The sequence below is a fragment of the Dicentrarchus labrax genome, unplaced genomic scaffold (assembly GCF_905237075.1).
Source record: "Dicentrarchus labrax unplaced genomic scaffold, dlabrax2021, whole genome shotgun sequence".
In the NCBI taxonomy this organism is placed as follows: Eukaryota; Metazoa; Chordata; class Actinopteri; family Moronidae; genus Dicentrarchus; species Dicentrarchus labrax.
The window spans coordinates 15,612,824-15,631,441 of NW_026136705.1; the positions used below are offsets into that span (position 1 = coordinate 15,612,824).

General features: G+C 39.7%; 1 protein-coding gene across 1 annotated transcript in view; it reads left to right on the plus strand.

Annotated features, from left to right (window-relative positions):
• Positions 1-5,955: 5,955 nt before the first annotated feature.
• LOC127364487 (neuronal migration protein doublecortin) overlaps positions 5,956-18,618 on the plus strand; it is a 28,468-nt gene continuing 15,805 nt past the window's right edge. The window contains exons 1-3 of the mRNA XM_051402082.1: positions 5,956-6,114; positions 10,519-10,944; positions 13,724-14,064. Of these exons, the coding sequence (XP_051258042.1) occupies positions 10,581-10,944; positions 13,724-14,064 (705 nt within the window). The 5' untranslated portion in view covers positions 5,956-6,114; positions 10,519-10,580. The remainder of the gene's footprint in view (positions 6,115-10,518; positions 10,945-13,723; positions 14,065-18,618) is intronic.

The following is an 18,618-nucleotide window of genomic DNA, read 5'->3' on the forward strand; positions in this document are numbered from 1 at the left end:
AGTATTAGGCGTATCCATGGACAGAGCATTGCTCATTTCCTTTGAATGCCCCTCCTCCCCGACAGAACAGGCAGAGCGCTCTGTCATCCTCCTCCAAAAGCCCCTCATTAGAAAATCTGCAGAGCAGACAAAGCTACTTGAGACGGCACAATGGTGACTCCCCACATGGTGATTTTAAAGAGCATAAAGGAAATCCAGGTCATGTTTTACTTTTTTGGATCCTCTCTCCCTGATTTTGACTTATCCACTGAGCCACCCACCTACAAACCTTCTGTTTAGTTTCATCCACCATGTTTTTAATTTTCAGGTGACATTATTCAGACTCCCACATACCAACAGAGGGACTCACATGGCTGGTTAATACATTTTCTCTATGCAAATAAAGAGGAAAGGAGAATGAGATGATGAAAAGGAAAGTAGCATTTAAACAAGTGAACACACATGATCATGACACAGCTCTGTGATTCAGCATAATTCATAATAATGATGACAAAGCTTATATTGTGTCTGAGGAAGAAAAAGCTTCTTTACAAACTACTCATCACATGACGTCATCCTTTATTGCTCATGGTGGTCCTCCTGGAGTGGCTGCAGCTGATTAGGCTCAGAGTAAGCCTCTCAAGGTTTTTCCAGCTATGAATAAGCTTCCATGGTAACTGATGAGGTCTTGTTTAATGGGGCTGTCATTACTAGAGAGGTCTGTCCTGCTCATCTCCCTCTTTACCGTAACAACAACATCACACCATTACGACTCATGCTGTGCTCAGACTATGTGAGCATGTACCGAATTAAACACATTTTCCATGGATCAGGAATGTTAACTCACATCCTCTCATTAATTTATTCAATCATTGACTTATTCTTTCATAGTGTTGTTGAATTTGATCATTCCCTGTCAGTCACAGTTACTTTTTATTTAAAATGACCAATTACTGTAGTATTTAAGTAGCAGCTGTGTTAGCTAAATGCTAACACCAGCATACTAACATGTCCTACAGGCAGTGCTAACTGGCTGATGTTCAGCATGTGTAATGTTTCCCATCTTATTTTACCATGTTAGCTCTCATGTAAAGTACAGCTCAGGCTGATGGGAATTACAACCTTGACCTGTTGATGGTGCTAGATGAAAAGTCAGTGGTGGAAAGTACATATACTTAGTACTTTACTTAAGTATATTTTTAATTAAGATAATATATATAAGAGTTATTGAACCACCTTTATAAGCTGCAACATTTAAGTTATATACAAATAAATGCTTCAATAATTATAATGCAATAATATAACTTATTAATATATATTATTCTGAAAAGCAGTGTTGTACTTGTACTTCTTCCACCATTGTGAAAAGACAAGGAATCACCCCAAGTGTCACCAAATGAGGCCCCAGCTCATCCTTATTTACCCTAATAACACAGCACTAATGATTTGTGGCAACACGGTCACAGTCATCCAAGCACACAGGGTTTGCTCAAAGTCACTTTGAAACTTCAACCTGTTCAACTGTTGTCATGGCAGTTGTATTTTTCTTCCTTCAGTGAGTATTTCATTGTGTCCTCCAAGTCAGTCCAGCGTAAAGTGCAAGTACAAGCGTACAAGTGCATCTCAGAGCAGCTGGGTTTAAAGTGCCTTGCTCAAGGTCATGTTGACAGTTAGTGTTAAGGGAGGCGACAGCATGTCTCCTTCATTTCCTGCACTCTGATTTAGCAGCTTGCCAGGGGATTTAAACTGATGGCTTTCCAGTTTCTAGTCTATTCTCAAGACTACTGCTGCTGTGACTCTGCAAAACGCTGAAGTGGGTTGTGAGAGGGACTGTGATAGATTAATTTGGACTGCTGAGATGAAGGCTTTCTCGCTGCATCATCATCACTGTCTCATCATTTCATGATTTCAACTTACAATAAACTGGAAGAGACAGCAATTAGCAATGAGGGTCATGAAGATGATTGTCTTCGGCCACTTGTTTTTTGGGAGTCATCATCAGTTGGCTTAAAAATATTAAGTGATAAAATCTAGTTACATGCATATATTGTTATATAATATTTGATGTAGTTGACAGCACCAGATGGAGTCACATTGTTGGCCAGTACAACAATAAACGAAGACTTTTTATCTGGTTCAACAGTGACTACTTCAATTCGTCTCACTGGGACACAGAAAAGTCAAATATGGGCCTCATTTGTGTTTAGTTCCCTAAATTATAATTATGATGACAGATGTATTTATGAGAGACTCCAGTGTTTGCGTTCTATATGCAAAGCCCTGCTTGGCTTCACAGTCACTCTGCAGTCCCACTGTGTTCCTGGATGTCCACCTGTCTCTCCATGGCTCGACCACTGTGGGCCTGTCTGCCAGCTTGTGGACATCTGTTTACTTCCTCCTCCATCAGTCGTCATGGCTGCAACCCCCCCCCCACTATTGCCACCAGACCCCTCCCCTCACTGGCCAACCTCCTCCACCCCTCTCTCATGTTTCCCCCCAGATACCAGCTGTGAACCACTTATGCTTATCCTGCAGTCCACCTCATTCAGCCCTGTCATACGGACGGCCAGCACAGCACTCTTTCTGAAAATGTACTTTGCTGTTTGTACTGGTGTGCTGACACACAAACACCTCTCTTAAATAAGCACACTGAAACTGGGTGCAAGTTTACAACAAACAAATAAGCTGTGTGACATTTTGCACATGGTTAAATGGAAGAGAGAAAGGCAAATGCAGTTTTGAAAACACCCATTGTATCTGTTTACTATTGCTACACGAAATGGCAACCAGACTATAACACATGTGATCCTACTCACTTGTGATAATGAAGAAATACTCTATATAGTTCACTTCTTGGGTTGATCTACGTTTTATGATGTTTGTTATATTTTTTTGTGTTTAAATTTGACATCAGTATGTACGTTAAACTGAAGTAGAACATTATTTATCATGTGTCTGTTGCACCGGAAATGTTGGCTAACCTGACCTGACATAGACATAAGCTGCAGGCTATGAATTAGTTGTTAAATTCAGTATATTCAGCCTGGAATGGCTGGCATTTAAAGCTAGTCATTGCTAATGGGAAGGACAATTGTGACTGTTGCTTCACCAGAATACATCAGGTCCTAACATTTGAGAGGCAGAATTTAAATAACTTCAAATTGTCTGTTATTGTGGGGCTCTTTATGTGACAGTAATGATGTATGAAAGCATGGTGAGGTCATTTTGATTTTATCATCTTGAATAATTTCAGCACTTCAAAACGTTTATTCATCAGCATACTTCTTTTAAGTGCCAAGAGTAACATACTAGTGTTTTCATATTATAACTCGTTAAAAGACTTCCAAAAGCTTTGAAATCCTAAAAAAGTATGTATGTATATGTGTGCTGTGCATCACAAAACTATGTTTACACTGATAAATGGTGACATACAGTAGTTCAATTATCAGCACAGGATTGATTGTACTCATATGGATGGTATTTTAGCATTTTCCCCCCATTTCTCTCCAGGCAAAACATTGATGAAATATGACTAGACAACTAAAAAAGAACTTATCAAATATACTCAATGATAAACACTTCCCCTTGACGTTGAATTTAGAGATGTCACATTTACTCTGTCCACGGGGCCAAATAATACATATTAGAGAGATTTCTTTTCTTCCAAGTCAGACAGACAGAGAAATGCCTCTTACACTAACAAAGCATCATAACCAAAAAAGGAATTATGTGACCAGATTTGTAAAGTCGCTGGGTACATCTTCAGTTTTGGCATGAAACATTGTGTGACACAGCACCATACTGAGAGCCAAGTATCCAAATCTGCTCCTCTTCCCATATGCCCCCCCAGCCTAATAAACTGCCTCTTGCACTGACACTTTCTTCCCTGTCCCCTCTGACAGACTGCATGCAGCGGGCAGCAGCCCATGGGGAGCTCGCTGAGGGAGGTGCAGAGCAGCCAGTGATCAGAGTGAATTAGAGTTATGTGTGACATGCAAAGGAGAGGCTCCAGAATGTGACAACAGCTGAGTTTTAAAGTGAAGCTTTTCCGCCTGAGGGGAGATTAATAGATGACAAAGAGAGTGCAGCTTGCTGTGAAAAGAATCAACTTTTGTTGGCTCTTTAAAAACACAGACCTGTTATCCATTGGTCTTCTTGTCTAAAGCAATGGGCAGCTCAGTGATGTCTTTAACATCAAAGTAGACAATCTAATTAATGAACATGGTTGCCACAGTGTAAATCATCTTTGCACCCAGCATCTGCAACTATTGTTATCCTGTGACCAGTCCATCAAGACAAAGTCTAAGCATTAACTTACATTTCTTGCCCAAAAAACACATTTTAAATGTAATTCTGAATTGGCAATTTGTGTAAAACTGTGTTTGACTCGTATTTTAATCCACAACATTTACCAGGAGTTGACATAGTTGTAAAATAACTAAATGTCATGTGGATTGTGGTGAAAATAACCCAAGATCTGAGAGACAAAGCCACATAAACAGGGTATAGAGAAGGTAACCTTCAAGCGAAGAACATCAGTTACTAAGAGAACCAAAATAATGTTTATTTTTTCACAGTTTATTTAAAACCTTTCCCTGTCCAGACACATGGACTTCATAAAAACTAATCAGTGTTACAAAGTTGGATAATTTAGTTTGAAAGCACATTTTTTCATTCTGTGTTTGGCAACATTCAACACCAAAGATGAACCTTATGGAACCTTATACATTGTATTGTGGCCCAGTTTTGAGGCCCAGAAGTAATTACTGTCCAAAGAATACCATGACAATGGAGTTCATTTGTTTGGTGATGTTACACTTGTGTTTTTCTTGCTACATTTGAGCCTGTTGGGAGTATCTTGTGACACCTCTAAAGCTCTACATCTCACCTTTCCCTGATCTATGACACTTCCTGTGGAGCCTCCACTAGTCTGACTGAGTTGTCAGTGAACTCGATACCCCACTACAATAACTAGCACAAGGCCTTTTTATCAAAATCAGTTACACGAGGTTGAGAAAAGTCTTCATTCCCAAGCTTGTAATCTAATATGAAATAATGACCAGCGTGGGCTTTACAGTGACGTGGTGTTTTGGTTTCTTCAGTCTGACAGTTTCTCCCTGTGTAGTATCTGTAAAATGAACCTGACAGTGTCATGGTAACATATCGCTTTGCTGCATCTGTCATATAAAGTTCATGCAAAATCAACCACAAACATTTGTTTCCTTGGTCCTTGGCGAGCGGTTGTCACTCCCATCATCAGATGATTTATTACTCCTGTTATCATTAAGAGCAAATATGTCAAATTACTTCTTAAAAAGTAGAATTCAAGGTACAATACAATAGCTTTATTTGATTTACTCTTCTTTGAGGCTGTGTGACATATTTTCAGACTAAAGCACAGGTGTTCTGTCAAAAGCAAAAGTAAAAAAAGTAAGCTGAATGTGTGTCACACATATTGGCAATCTTGATGTTTAATCATTGTCGACTTGCTGTATAGAGTTAAACTACAAAATATATGGTTCCCTGACAATCAAATACTTCCTCCCAGGAAGGGAGGTCAAACACAAGCACTGTGGTAGTCAAGCTTTTATCTTCCAGCAACAAAGAGCTCCACCAGACCAAAAACTGTGGTTTGTCTCAAAGGGACACGCTGATGATTTTGACTTGCAGGGACACACACAGCGAGAACCACAATATTGTAGGCTGATAATAAAACAAATCCAGCAACTAATATCAGGGATTCCTAGGGAAAGAAAATAAATTTCATTTTCACTTGTTGAGAGAAAGCATCAGTGCCTCAAACATATCATAAGACCTCTAATAGGCTCTGTCATCTTGACTCCAAATAATAAAGTCTTTACTGTCCATATACCTTTTGGTGAGACTGATGTCAGCTCCACCCCAGCCCCACGCTGACTGGTACCCACACTGTTCACCCACAGTGGGCGGGTCCAGGACTCGTTGGCTTTAGGACCCAGTGGCTCCTCCAGTGAGGCAGGCAGCGGCACGGCTCTCAGACTGAAAGCAGACAAAGGCGAAGGGAGAGACGGTGTGCCGCTATCCTGCAGCATCGACTCACATTCACACACACTCCCCCGCGCACCCACTCCCTTCACTCCGCAAGCAGCGACGCAGGTGAGTCCCGTATGGGGTGGGATTATCCGCAGACTTTAACTGGTAAAATGAGAAAATGAAAGTAAGGGTGGTTTTCGTTTTGGAGTGGGCAAATTTGGATGACATTGTAGGTGTTTTTGCGCAGAGGAAATTAATTTGGGTTTTTTTCAGATGGGCGTTCATTGAAGCAGGTGGATTGTGAGTAGGTGTGTGCACACCCAACCCCCCTTTTTTTTCCTCAAGAAAAACTTGCATTTTATGCCGCTGCTCTTTGCCATGCGGTCACACTAATCCATCATAAATGAGAAGTGTCGTATCATGAAACTTTTCTTCTTCCTTTTGTGACTTGTGGTTTAAAAAACCCAGCTCTGCGTTGTCCGTGGGGTTTTTTTTCTAGACAAACGCTGCATGTGGATCAGCTTTGGATGAAGATGACTGGAGAGTCATAACGTGGTGCTGGTCTGTCAGGAGTGTGTAGTCACCGGGGTGTTGTGTGGGTGGCTCAAACAGGAACACAGAACCAGCAAAAAATATCAGTGATAGCGCACAGTGTTGCTGCAGTGCTGCTTAATGCTCAGCACAGGCTTTAATTTTGGGAGAAGGCATGTGTTTAAGGCTGTGGTGGTGATTTCTATTCAGCTGTTAACAAAAGTCTGAATCATGAAGAGAGAAAATCATGATGTAAAGCTGGATGTCATTTAGTTTAACACTGAAAATCTTTGATAGCATTCTACTATTACTGCTCCCATTGAGAAGATGGACTTTGGGAAAGCCGGCTGTAGGCTGGAGCAGCAGTGATGGTGATGTCACTCAGAAGGCAGGCACCCTGTTTGAGACAATGGACTGTCCTAGTTGATGCTCCACTGGGGAAGGGTCACTGTTAGCTCTGCCCATTAGTGCAGCAGATGGGCTTGAAACCTGGCCTTTGTCAGCTGAGGAGCACCCATTCCACAAAAGTCCCACCCCTATCAGCGTGCCTGTCATAAAACCCCAGTCAGCAGCACAGCCAGGGGTTAGCAGGAGATTGGAAGGCCCCGCCACATGGATGGGTGGCGGCAGCATGTTTCCTTCTATTCTATTTAATGGCCTCCATTTGTCATTGTGGTCGTCTGTACAGTTCCGTATACTTATATGTACCATATAGGCCATTAAACCAGCAAATGAGAAGTATTATACATTGTTTCATTCATTGGTTTACATGCATGGAATGAAAGGAGTGAAAGAGGCACTGGAGGAGACTGCATTAGAAGTAGAACCTGCATAATATGTCTGCGATCAGTGTTCAAAGCTAGGGCTGCACCTACTGATTATTTTTCTTATCTGATTATTATTTTCTCAAACGATTAGTCGGTAAAATGTCAGAATATAGTGAAAAGAGTCTGAGGTGACCTCATCAAATGTCTTGTTTTATTTGACCGGCAGTACAAAAACCTAAAGATGTTCACCTTTACATTTATATTAAACACATTGGAGAAGCAGGGACCAAAGAAGGGTTGACATTTTTGATGGAAAAAAGATAAAACAATGAATTTATTATCAGAATAGTTGCAGATTAATCCTTTTTTTTGTCCTTTTTTTAATTCTGTTCAAAGCAATGAACCGTGTTCTGCCGTTGTGCATATGGCAGACAAAATTCAGATGTGAAACGAGAAGTGAAGAAATCTGTTTCTGTTTTAGATTTATGTAAAACAATAACAAAATGCTGAAAGTTCATATTATTACTATACAATTCCAGTCCCTAAATAATATTGAAACATTGCCCACTTCAAACTAGAAGTAGATTATCTTAGAAGTATCTTCTCACTGCGAGTCTGGTTGAAATTTGCTGCAAAAGATTATTTTAGTGAGAGAAGATGGTGGTGTCGAGTCTTAAACGTCATCAAGGAGGAAAAGGCGACTAAAACACAATAAGGGACATACAGTGTTTGTGTTGTTAACAAGCCACTCAAAGATGAGATGTGTTCAAAGACCAGTGACCTCAGTATTGTCAAGCTAATTATGACCTGTAAGAGAAACCAGTGACATACATGACACTGGGTCAGACTAGGCAGTGAAATTCATAGGTCAAGACCACTAAACAGTTAATCAGAAAAATAAAAAGATAGGATTGTGATCACTCTCTGAGAAAGTTGTATTATTTTAAACAAAGTACAGTTAAAATTAGATGATGTGGTGGAGCAGGTCTTTGAACTTTGCACAGAAGTTCCTCTTTTATGTGGGTGTTTCTGTGGGTGTGTGTCAGTGTTTAGTTATGGTTCAATGAGTTTTTGTGGCTTGTGAGGTTTGGGTTGTGGTCATCAGGTGGCAGGTCAACGGACGAGAACAGAAAAGCTGCTCCAGCTTTTGGCCAGTCCATCCTGTAGCATAAGTGGTTTATTGTTTATTGGCTGAACAGATGCATCATTTGCATCATTTCCAAGAACCAGGAAGAACTGGATCTCCTGTTATATATATATATATAAGTCTAGTCTATTTTGGAAATAGAAACGGGAAAAAACAAGGGTAACGTTTTCTTTCAAATGATGAAAGCTTCTAAATAAAATTAAAATCTAGTCAGAATGTGATAAAACCTGAAATTTCAGTAGAAATAAACTGATAACACTTAAACTCACTTACTCTAACACTTTATCCACTTAAATATTAAACACTGCTCTGAGAATCCATTATTTCTACTGAACAGTGTAACAGTATCACAAGACTTTGACATTTGATCTTGTAGACATAAATTCAAAACGATGTACAGTGGGATACGCATACCCAGAATGTCCGGAGTACTCTTGAGTACTTGATATTGAAAGAATACTTTACACAGATGCTTTATTAAATTGTTTTCATTACACCGGACACAGTGACATATAAACTACACCAAAGAAATGGAGGAATAGATTTCAGATGTCTAAACCAACAATCAACAATTTACCAAATGTTCTATCAAAGGGTAATTTCATATCTGTACCATTGAACTATATTAGTTGGCCACATGCCAGTTGCTGATTCATCTGCACAAGTGAGACAATTGCTCACAGGTGTATGTAGGTGGGAACAGAAGAAGAGAGAGAGATGTGTCATATGCTACATATAGCAGTTTAAGCAAAGAGGATGAAACATTGAACAGTAATGTTTCTCAAAGCAAAAAATATCAACTTAATTCATTATATGTCCACAGTAGAAGAAAGGCATGGGGTGACATGAACGTTTCCTTTCATGATTATCCTGGCCAAAATAATTCATGATATGATAATCATCAAAATATTCTCACTAAAACATACTGGAAACACGTTACCTTACATTTAATTAAGAAACAAATATTTTTATTACATCACAGGACATCTCAGACAGGTACCTCATCTCCTTCTTGTTCTTTAGTTTGGAATATATATTAGTATTACTACACATCTGTTTTTTTTGTGGGGGAAATAGGCGAGCCAAACCTTCAGCCATGGTGATAGGTTTAGGATTTAGGAGTGACTGGAAAGATATCAGTTCTCCCTTGTCCCCTTGTTCAAAATAAACCAGGAAATCAATATAGGACCACACATTACCGAGATAGACAGCCTATGAAGTCAGAATAGCATGAAAATGTTTATCATCAAATCTAATCTGACAATGAAAAACCTAAATAGCAAGTTAGCCAATTTAATCCCCTCTCTGTATAATCCTACTTTTACATGCCTAAATCTCCACCGTCAGTATCCCTCCGCTCCAGCTTTATGAGTATTTAAACAATTGAAATTGAAAGGCGTAATCTAATTCCACATCAGAACTCCACTGGCTGGTGCCGTAGGGTATCAAATCTGCACATGGTTGAAGGCAATTAGATCATCTGTGAAGATTAATTTTTAGTGTATACTTTAAAGCTAGTAGTAGTAAGGGAGGTGATCTGGAGTTTTTTTTGGATAGTACAACTTGCGCAAGGTCAATCATAAACTGACACGTCCATAATGTTCTTTAATGTGGTCAGAATTTGTCACTGTTTGACTATCAAAAGCAGTCCTTTTGTCTCACTAAAAATGTTTGATTAGTGGTTTCATTTATTGTCCTCCTGTATGCAGACGAAACCACTACCATCATTGCAGATTTTTGAATTCAGTTCCTAATGTCCAAATCACAGAAGTTAGATGTCTAATGAAATTAATAAAATGCATGTTCTGTTTGTACTAAAAGTTGTGCAAAATATAGAACAGAGTTTAGCTCACCTAGTGCTATAGTGATGTCATCTGGTGACTAATGAGAAAATTCATCAGACCCAGTACTTCTGTCAATCTGTGACTTTATTCCTGGCTTTTAAAACAGGTAATTCGATCCATTAGTTTGGAACAGGCCAAAGTAGTAAATCACAATGTTGCATTATTGTTTTGGTTATTATTATTATTATTATTGTATTTTACTCTACGATTACATACATTGTTTTCCTTCTTTTCCTAGACTCTCCGGAGCTGGTCACCACCACCAACCATCTGACACAACCATCACAACTTTCAGTCATCATGGAGCTAGACTTTGGACATTTTGACGAGCGAGACAAGGCATCCCGTACCCCGCGGGGTGGGCGCATGAATGGACTTCCCAGCCCTACCCACAGCGCCCACTGCAGCTTCTACCGTACACGCACTCTGCAGGCCCTCACCAATGAGAAGAAAGCCAAAAAGGTGCGCTTCTACCGCAATGGAGACCGCTACTTCAAGGGCATCGTGTATGCTGTGGCCAATGACCGATTTCGCACCTTTGACTCACTCCTGGCTGACCTCACACGCTCACTCTCTGACCACATCAACTTGCCACAGGGTGTCCGCTTCATCTTCACTATTGATGGCTTGCGCAAGATCTCAACCTTGGATGAACTTGAGGAAGGTAAGCACATTTAGTAGGACGCACCAAGCACTTATTATTAGTACTTATTATTTAATGCATCTCCTTCATGAGATAAGGGATCATTTGAATTTTCAGTTTCTTTGTTTCCCTGTAGTTGGAGCAAATTGAAACATTATAGGCCGCCATGTTAAAGATGATCTGCAGTTTCAAGTCAGTTTCTGTGCTAAGATTTAGAAGCATAACATTTCCAGTTCTGAGATTAGAAGTCTTATCTTTTCGGTCTAAACTCCTGTAATCTCTTCATATGATGTATCCACTTCTAATCTGAGGGACATGGTCCACTTCTCTCAACTGTTTGCACATTGTACATTTTGTAAGGCTTTTAAGTTAAATTCAAAATGGAACTGTTCTTTATTTGACAAATGAAATGCAGTATTTTCTCTCAATGACAAAATGTGTGAGGAAATGTATCTGAGATGTGTTTTAAAAACCTTGTCTTGCCTCATTTTACATTCACACCACATAACCTGTTACTCATGTTAGATTGTATTTCATGACTCTGCTTTCAAAGATTTCTTGAAGCAGCTTATAAAGCTGAAACCTGGTCTTCCATTTTGGGCTTAATGGGAATCAGTGGTCTCAGATTTTGGGTTTTTAGCTTTAGACTCTCACAGGGGTTCATACTGTGCTGTAAAGTCAGCTCTCTGCAGCTCAGCAGGATAAATGGTTCATTAACAGACGCCATTAGCCTCTACTTCTTTCAGGAAACCTCCAGTCACTAGTGGGAATTTTTACTGTCAAATGTCGGATTCAGCAGTCAAGGTATTTTATATAACAACATATTTTATGACCATTCTGATCTTCTGTCTGATAGATGAAGTTGTATAAATGAGAGATGGCTTCATTAGCAGCTGCCATCATGGCTTTTGGTGTCTGTTGTAGCCTATATTTGGCATTGGTAGACTGATCAGAAGTTATTTATGTGCTGACAGATCAATGTTGTAAAAGTCAGCAAAGATGATTTTGAATCCTTTTTGGTAAATGAATGAAGTTTTTGCTTGGCACTGGACAGGATGATCCATGCATTTCAACCTGAGGAAGCTCATATTTCATCGTAACCTTTGTCTGGATGCAGCAACATAAAGATGGATAGAGTAAAACAGTACAGGGTTACAAAAGAAAATGTTTTTCGATTGCTGATGTTGTTTTTGAATATTTACTGAATACTGTTTAACCTGGCAAATCCTTTATCATTTTCAGTCAACAGCCATCAATCAGATCATTTTCAGGAATTTCATTTCTAGACCTAGTTAAATGACCCAACTTTAAGTTGTGGCCCATTTACTGACAGACGTTACTTTATGAGAAGTGGGACGAGGTGGACAGGGTGAACTTGGGGTAAAGCTAGTAGATAAACTGCAGCTTAATTTGTTCAAAATGAGATGATCATCTCTGCTCCTTGAGCTGCTTAGGGAAGATAGGAGTGTGTGTGCATGCCTCCATGTGCTGTTCTGCATGTATGTGTGTGTGTCTGGTGACTGCAGTAAAGAAGGGGCAGCACTGTAAGCACTGTGGGTGGTGGAGGGCATTTCATTGTGCTTCCTCTGGTGGGATATAATTAATTGCTCAATCTCCTCTGCACTGTGTAATCCTGTTTTGTGCCTTTGTCTTTGCTGTAATTTCTCCACATTTGGCCTAATTGTTGCCTTCTAGATTCCCCTTTTGTCAAAATTTCTCTTTCTCTCCATCTTTCTCCCCCTGCTGCATTTTGTCTTCACTTAAACTCCTCTCCCTGTCTGGGCAAGAGCAGCACAATCTGCTGTAAAGACTGGTGGTCGATAATGACAAAGAAAATGGAGGATTATTGAGAGAATTGGAAGAAAGATGGGCCAATTTAGGAAAAGTACATTTGCAGTGAGAGGCTGTAGATTTTTTTTTGAAAACCATTTCTTTTGAAAAATGGTAAAAGAATGCTTAGTCTCTCTATGGCTGAATTCCTCCATTAACAAGGAAGTCTCACGACAGGTTTAATCTCAAAGGATGGTTGTTATAGTGTAAGTCTAACCAAGCCAAGGGTTACATGCTTTAAACTCAAAACACAATTAATCTTTAATAAGTGAAGATGTGTCTCTACTGTATTGCTATTTCTGTCAGTGTGTGCTGTAAAGCAGGTATTGTTGAACTGATATGTGCTATGGTCTCATGGAAGAACCTTTTAAGTTAAAACTCAAATTCAGCACCAGACAAAGACATGGACTTGTGAGCTACGACAAAGAAATGTGTATTAAACATTAACATGAAATCCTAAGCTAGTTTCCTTCCTCCAAAGGATTACTTTAAAGCCCTGTATTTCTTTCAAATGACAAAAACACGTTACCATTCATCCTGTTGGTAATCTGACCAACCAGATGTTATAGTTTTGGTGTTTAAACATTCATCCTGAGACTCCTGCCGTTCCCTCAATACGATGGGGATGAATGAAATTTGGTTTGTGGTGATACCATTTGGAAAAACTCAACAGCAACATGTCTCCAGAAAGAATCTGGTTGCCCAATGCCTGGCTCGTAACAGCTTTTACTTTCTTCTTCAACAAACAAAACTAAAATCTGCAGTATTTACTATTTACTTCAAAGTAAAATGATTTGTAGTTATTACATTAGATCAATGTGAGATGAAATCCAAGATGATGATAATCAAATTATTTGAGTTCCTGAAGGTTCAGATGTTTCTGAGTGGACACCTCTGGGACTCTCAGGTGTCAAAGTTGAATAGCTGAGTGTGCTACAACACACTAACCCAATTTTCTTTGTCGTTACAGGGGAAAGCTATGTTTGTGCATCGGAGAACTTCTACAAGAAGGTTGACTACACAAAGAATGTCAACCCCAACTGGTCCGTGAATGTAAAGGCCTCAGCGAGCCAGAAGAACATGCAGTCCTTAGCCGCCAAGGCTGCCGGTGAGACCAGAGAGGGCAAGGACTTTGTTCGACCCAAGCTAGTGACGGTGATGCGCAGCGGTGTGAAGCCACGCAAGGCTGTGCGTGTCCTGCTCAATAAGAAAACGGCACACTCCTTCGAGCAGGTGCTCACCGACATCACAGAGGCCATTAAACTTGAAAGTGGCGTGGTCAAGAGGATCTACACACTTGATGGCAAGCAGGTATGTCTCGCTCTCAGCTATTATCCAATTACATCATGCTATCCAGTAAAGAAATTCAGTCACATATGAAAAACCTAATTCAAATATACCACGCTGCTTCCTTTTTTTTGGTCTGCATTTGTTTAATGGATAGGGCCCTCTGTTCTAGGAATAACTGGAATAAAGGGGGTACAGTACTGTGTGTAAGCAAAGCTACACAATAGGAAAATTTGTGGTCAGGGCTGTGGACAGTTCATCATTCATACATCCACCCACACCCAGAAAGGTATCCGGATCAAAGGAAAGCAGGAAACTAAATGATTTGCTTGGAAATGAAGCCCGCTCCTACCCTCAGTCAGAAATGACACAGCATGTCCATGAGAACCTCGAACATCCATGAGAACAATCTGTGTACACAGTGACCTTCATTGTCTACTATTAGTCTGAGGCAACATACTCTCTTCTCTTGTGGTTCAGGTCAGTAGTATCCTGCCCACTAGCCTTTGTTGTGAAGTTAGTTTTTAGGCCATTGCTATTTCTCAGTTGATCTGTCATTGAAAAGTTCAAAAGTCCTGGGAAGTTCTGTCTTCTACCCATTATGGTAGTCTACAAAGGGCCAAACCCTGTATTGTTGTTTGATCATTTTGTCCTCTTTGTTACTCTATTTCGGATGCTGCTTTCTTTTAGTTAGTTTTAGTTAACTTGCTGAGACACATATGAGGTTTGGGGTAAGACCAGTCACCAGACAGTCCTAGAAATAGCACACTATCAATAATATCAGCACACTGGCACATGATTATCAGCATGAATTCCCATTTTAAGATGATGCTTTAGTTGCATGTTGAAGATCAAAATGCAGACATTGTCGTGTAACAGAATCCACAGAATACAGAGCAAAGTGTCTTTAGTAACCTTGACTATTCTCTGGTGTTCGGTTAAGGGACCCTTCGGCTGTAGTAGCCAAAAGAATTCAGGACACTGGAATCCCACGAGAAAGAAAAAACCTGCAGAAAATACACTGGCTGGCTGTGAGCAGTAAAAACTTGCACTGACATGCATATTAAACATTTTATATACACAAAAGTAATTTCATTAATTGAATTTAATACAGAGTCTCCTGAATTAAAAAAACAAGATTTTTATTTCATTACCAGCTAACATTACATATTGACCTTACTAACTTACTGACAATTGTTAACATTAGGCTGGGAAAGATGCACATCAGACAGTTGTAATTTATTTAACAGGAAATATTGAAACATGCATCCTGTATGCATTTGGTTTATGGCTGACTGGGCAGTTGGTTAGAAGTGCTATCTAATTTGTTTACCTGATAACTTTAGTCAGCATAATATATCTTTATTCAAGAAATTTCTCAATAATTTCCTAATTTTCTATTTGTCTCATTGATTTCTGTCCATGTTTCCCAGTGTAGATTGTGTCAGTCAAGCTGCAGGAACAAGCCTGGTATTCATAAGGCAAGAAAATGCTTTCTCTTTTTGCCTTTTTAAAGGGATAGTTCGGGTATTTTGAGGTTTTATGAGGTCCAATTTTTGTGTACTGTAGTGTGTTATCTACAGTAGACAGCGGTCAGCACGCACCCAGTTTATAGAAGCAAACACATCCAGGTGCAGGAACAGAGTGATGCACTTCTGTGGACTGGGGTTGCAGAAAATCCTATTTTAACCTCATAAAAAAGCCCCTAAATAATCTTATCTTGCTCGTAAAGGCCAACTGTACCATGCACTGTAATATGCAGATCAGCTGTTTTGTTCAGAGAAACAGCTGCACAACCCCAAAAAACACACCATCTTTGAAATCTTGCAACTTTCTGACCCAAAACGGCTAAAAGTCCAGTCTTAAGATGTGATAAGATAGACTTTATGGAATAGAAAAATAAAGGATATAATGAAAATAGGAAAAATAGAATAAGAGTTAAATGTACACTATATACAGTCTTTTATATATGTGTGTGTGTGTGTGTGTGTGTGTGTGTGTGTGTGTGTGTGTGTACACATACATACAGATGTGATTGATATTGAGCATTACACAGGTCACAGCAGGAGATAGGCATGGTGTAAAAAATAAATAAATATACACATTATAAAACTATAAAAGTACTGGTAGTAAATAGTGCAAAAAGTGACTTCTATGATATGCAAATCTGCAAGCGCAACCACTACATGTGTCTGTATTACAACTGACCTATCTTGCGGTATTAATGATTGTAAAAAATAATGCCAGTATCTTTCCCGTGATTCAGATCAGCACAAAAAAAATTTTTTATGGGTTCTTCCATGGACCGTGATACACCTTTCCCCCAAGTTTTATGAAAATTGGACCAGTAGTTTTTCCCATAATCCTGCTGACAGACAAAGAGACAGCACTGAAAACATAACCTCCTTGATGGAGGCAATAAAGTCCATATAGGCTAGCACTTAAACACATAAAAATGTAACTTGAAGAAGAGCAGGAGGCATACTGTATCGAACTAACTGGCAAAAGTGAATCAAATGATCCATATGATGCAAACAACATGCTTTAACTTTGCCTAAAAGTCACTCCCTGGGGAAGACTATTGTTTTATCAGCACACTGGCTAAAAGGACATAATGTTTTATTCATGTTCATGCTTTATTGGAGCAGTGTTGAGGAACAACCACAGCCACCATGCAGGGTCACCCACCTGGCTGGCTGTGGAAAGGTCTGTAAGATGGACAGTGTAGGTTTATATCAAACGTGTGCTACTTTATAAAGTAACAAATAAAATGTGAGTGTTATAGTCCCAACAAAGTTTGGATATGAATAGGAGAGGTACATTGTCAAAATACGGTTCTAAATATTTGTCTGTGCAGTAGGGAGTGACCTTTTTAACTACAAAAACATTCAACAATTACCATAAAATGTGTTTGCAGATTAACACAGTTATTGATCTATAATTTCTCTTGATCATTTCAAAACTCACACCTGTAACCGACTGCATAGATCACATACCTGTGCTTTCCACACTATTGTGAATCACAGTTAATTAACAGAGGCGGATGTGGAGTGAGCGTGAAAACATGTGTGGATATGAGCACGGACATCTGTTCCTCAGTCCTCTCTTTGATATGGTTAAATGTTCACTAATTCTCCTGTCGGGACATTTTCCTGTATTATTCATTACAGATGGACTGGGGATCGTGCCCTGCTGAGCTCCTTTTGGTGTTGTACTTCTTCAGTTGTTTTTTTTCCCTCTGTATTAATAAGGCCCAAATCACATGAGGCTTGGAGGGAGGGGAGGTGCGCTGAGATGATAGATGGGGGAATTTGATTTTAATGCTCTCTCCCAGGGGTGCAGTCTGGCTGCCCCTGGTCTCATACTGGTTTTCCTGCAGAAACACCTGCTAAGATGTTCGGATATTGTAATCACCTTATGGAATATGACTGTATATGATTGTTTTAATCTTTGTGGTTGGGATATGGATTTGATTCCTCTCCTTCCCCCTTGAATTTTTCCATGCATTTTTAATGATGTTTCCACAAAATGAATTTAATAGCCACCATATGGTAGCTATCCCAATCTGAGCGTATTGATTCTGTTGTCATCACTGTAGATATAGATTAATTATTTCATGATTAGTGTCCGGTGATCACTGACTCATGCCAGGGACTCCCAGATTCATCGCGATGCATGAAATTGTTAGAAATGCTGCACACATTATTGCAGTGTCTTTGTGTGCAGAGGCACACTGCAGCTGCTCTGTGGTGGAGGTGATATGGTAGAAGCAATATTGATGCAGTGCCCGCCCCTCCCTGACTCTGCGCCGATCCTCCTCTTCCCATTCCATTACGATAGCTGCTGGGACCGGTTGCTAGGAGACCACATCCCAGGCACAAAGAGAGCCCAGCTGGTGTGGACTGGTCTGTCAGATACCACATCCTGTAGTGGGTGTGAGAGTTTACTATCAATGCAAGCCTTTGGTTTAAAAATCACATGTCATGGTTTTTTTTTACCTGTATATGTTCTGTAAGTGGGTGTGAATTGGAAGCATGATGGACTGTAGCAGGTGCATATATATAGTTCTAAAGGATCCGTTTTGAGATTAAGGGTGATTCAGATTGTGTTTTTACAGCATTTTTGAAATGCCCACTTTTCACTCATGATTTTCCTCTCTTCCTTACTGCTGTATAGGCTCTAAAGACAGCCTGCTCTCCTCTCTTTTGTCAGTGTTGTGAACAAAATCACTCCCATTTTCCCCTCAAATTCTGGTGCTTTTCACTTCAATCTGGAAGGGTGGGGCCAGTAGATTCAGGACTCATTTTCCTTTCTTAGAGCAAATTAGGATCATTTTATTTTTGCTGATGGGTAATAATTATTCCCCCTGCCTCAAAAAAAAAAACATTACTTGATTTGCCCTCACTGCTTCTAAAGGCTAAATTAATTCAGAGAGTTTATTTAATAGCTGGCAGCCATTTTGTATTCATTCATTTTTGATAGAGGTGTCTGCCTAGGAGAATTGTTCTGATTTGCATTTAAGATCCACTGCTTGTTTGTCTGAATTGCACTTTGGTTTCTGTCTAATAGATGCCGAAG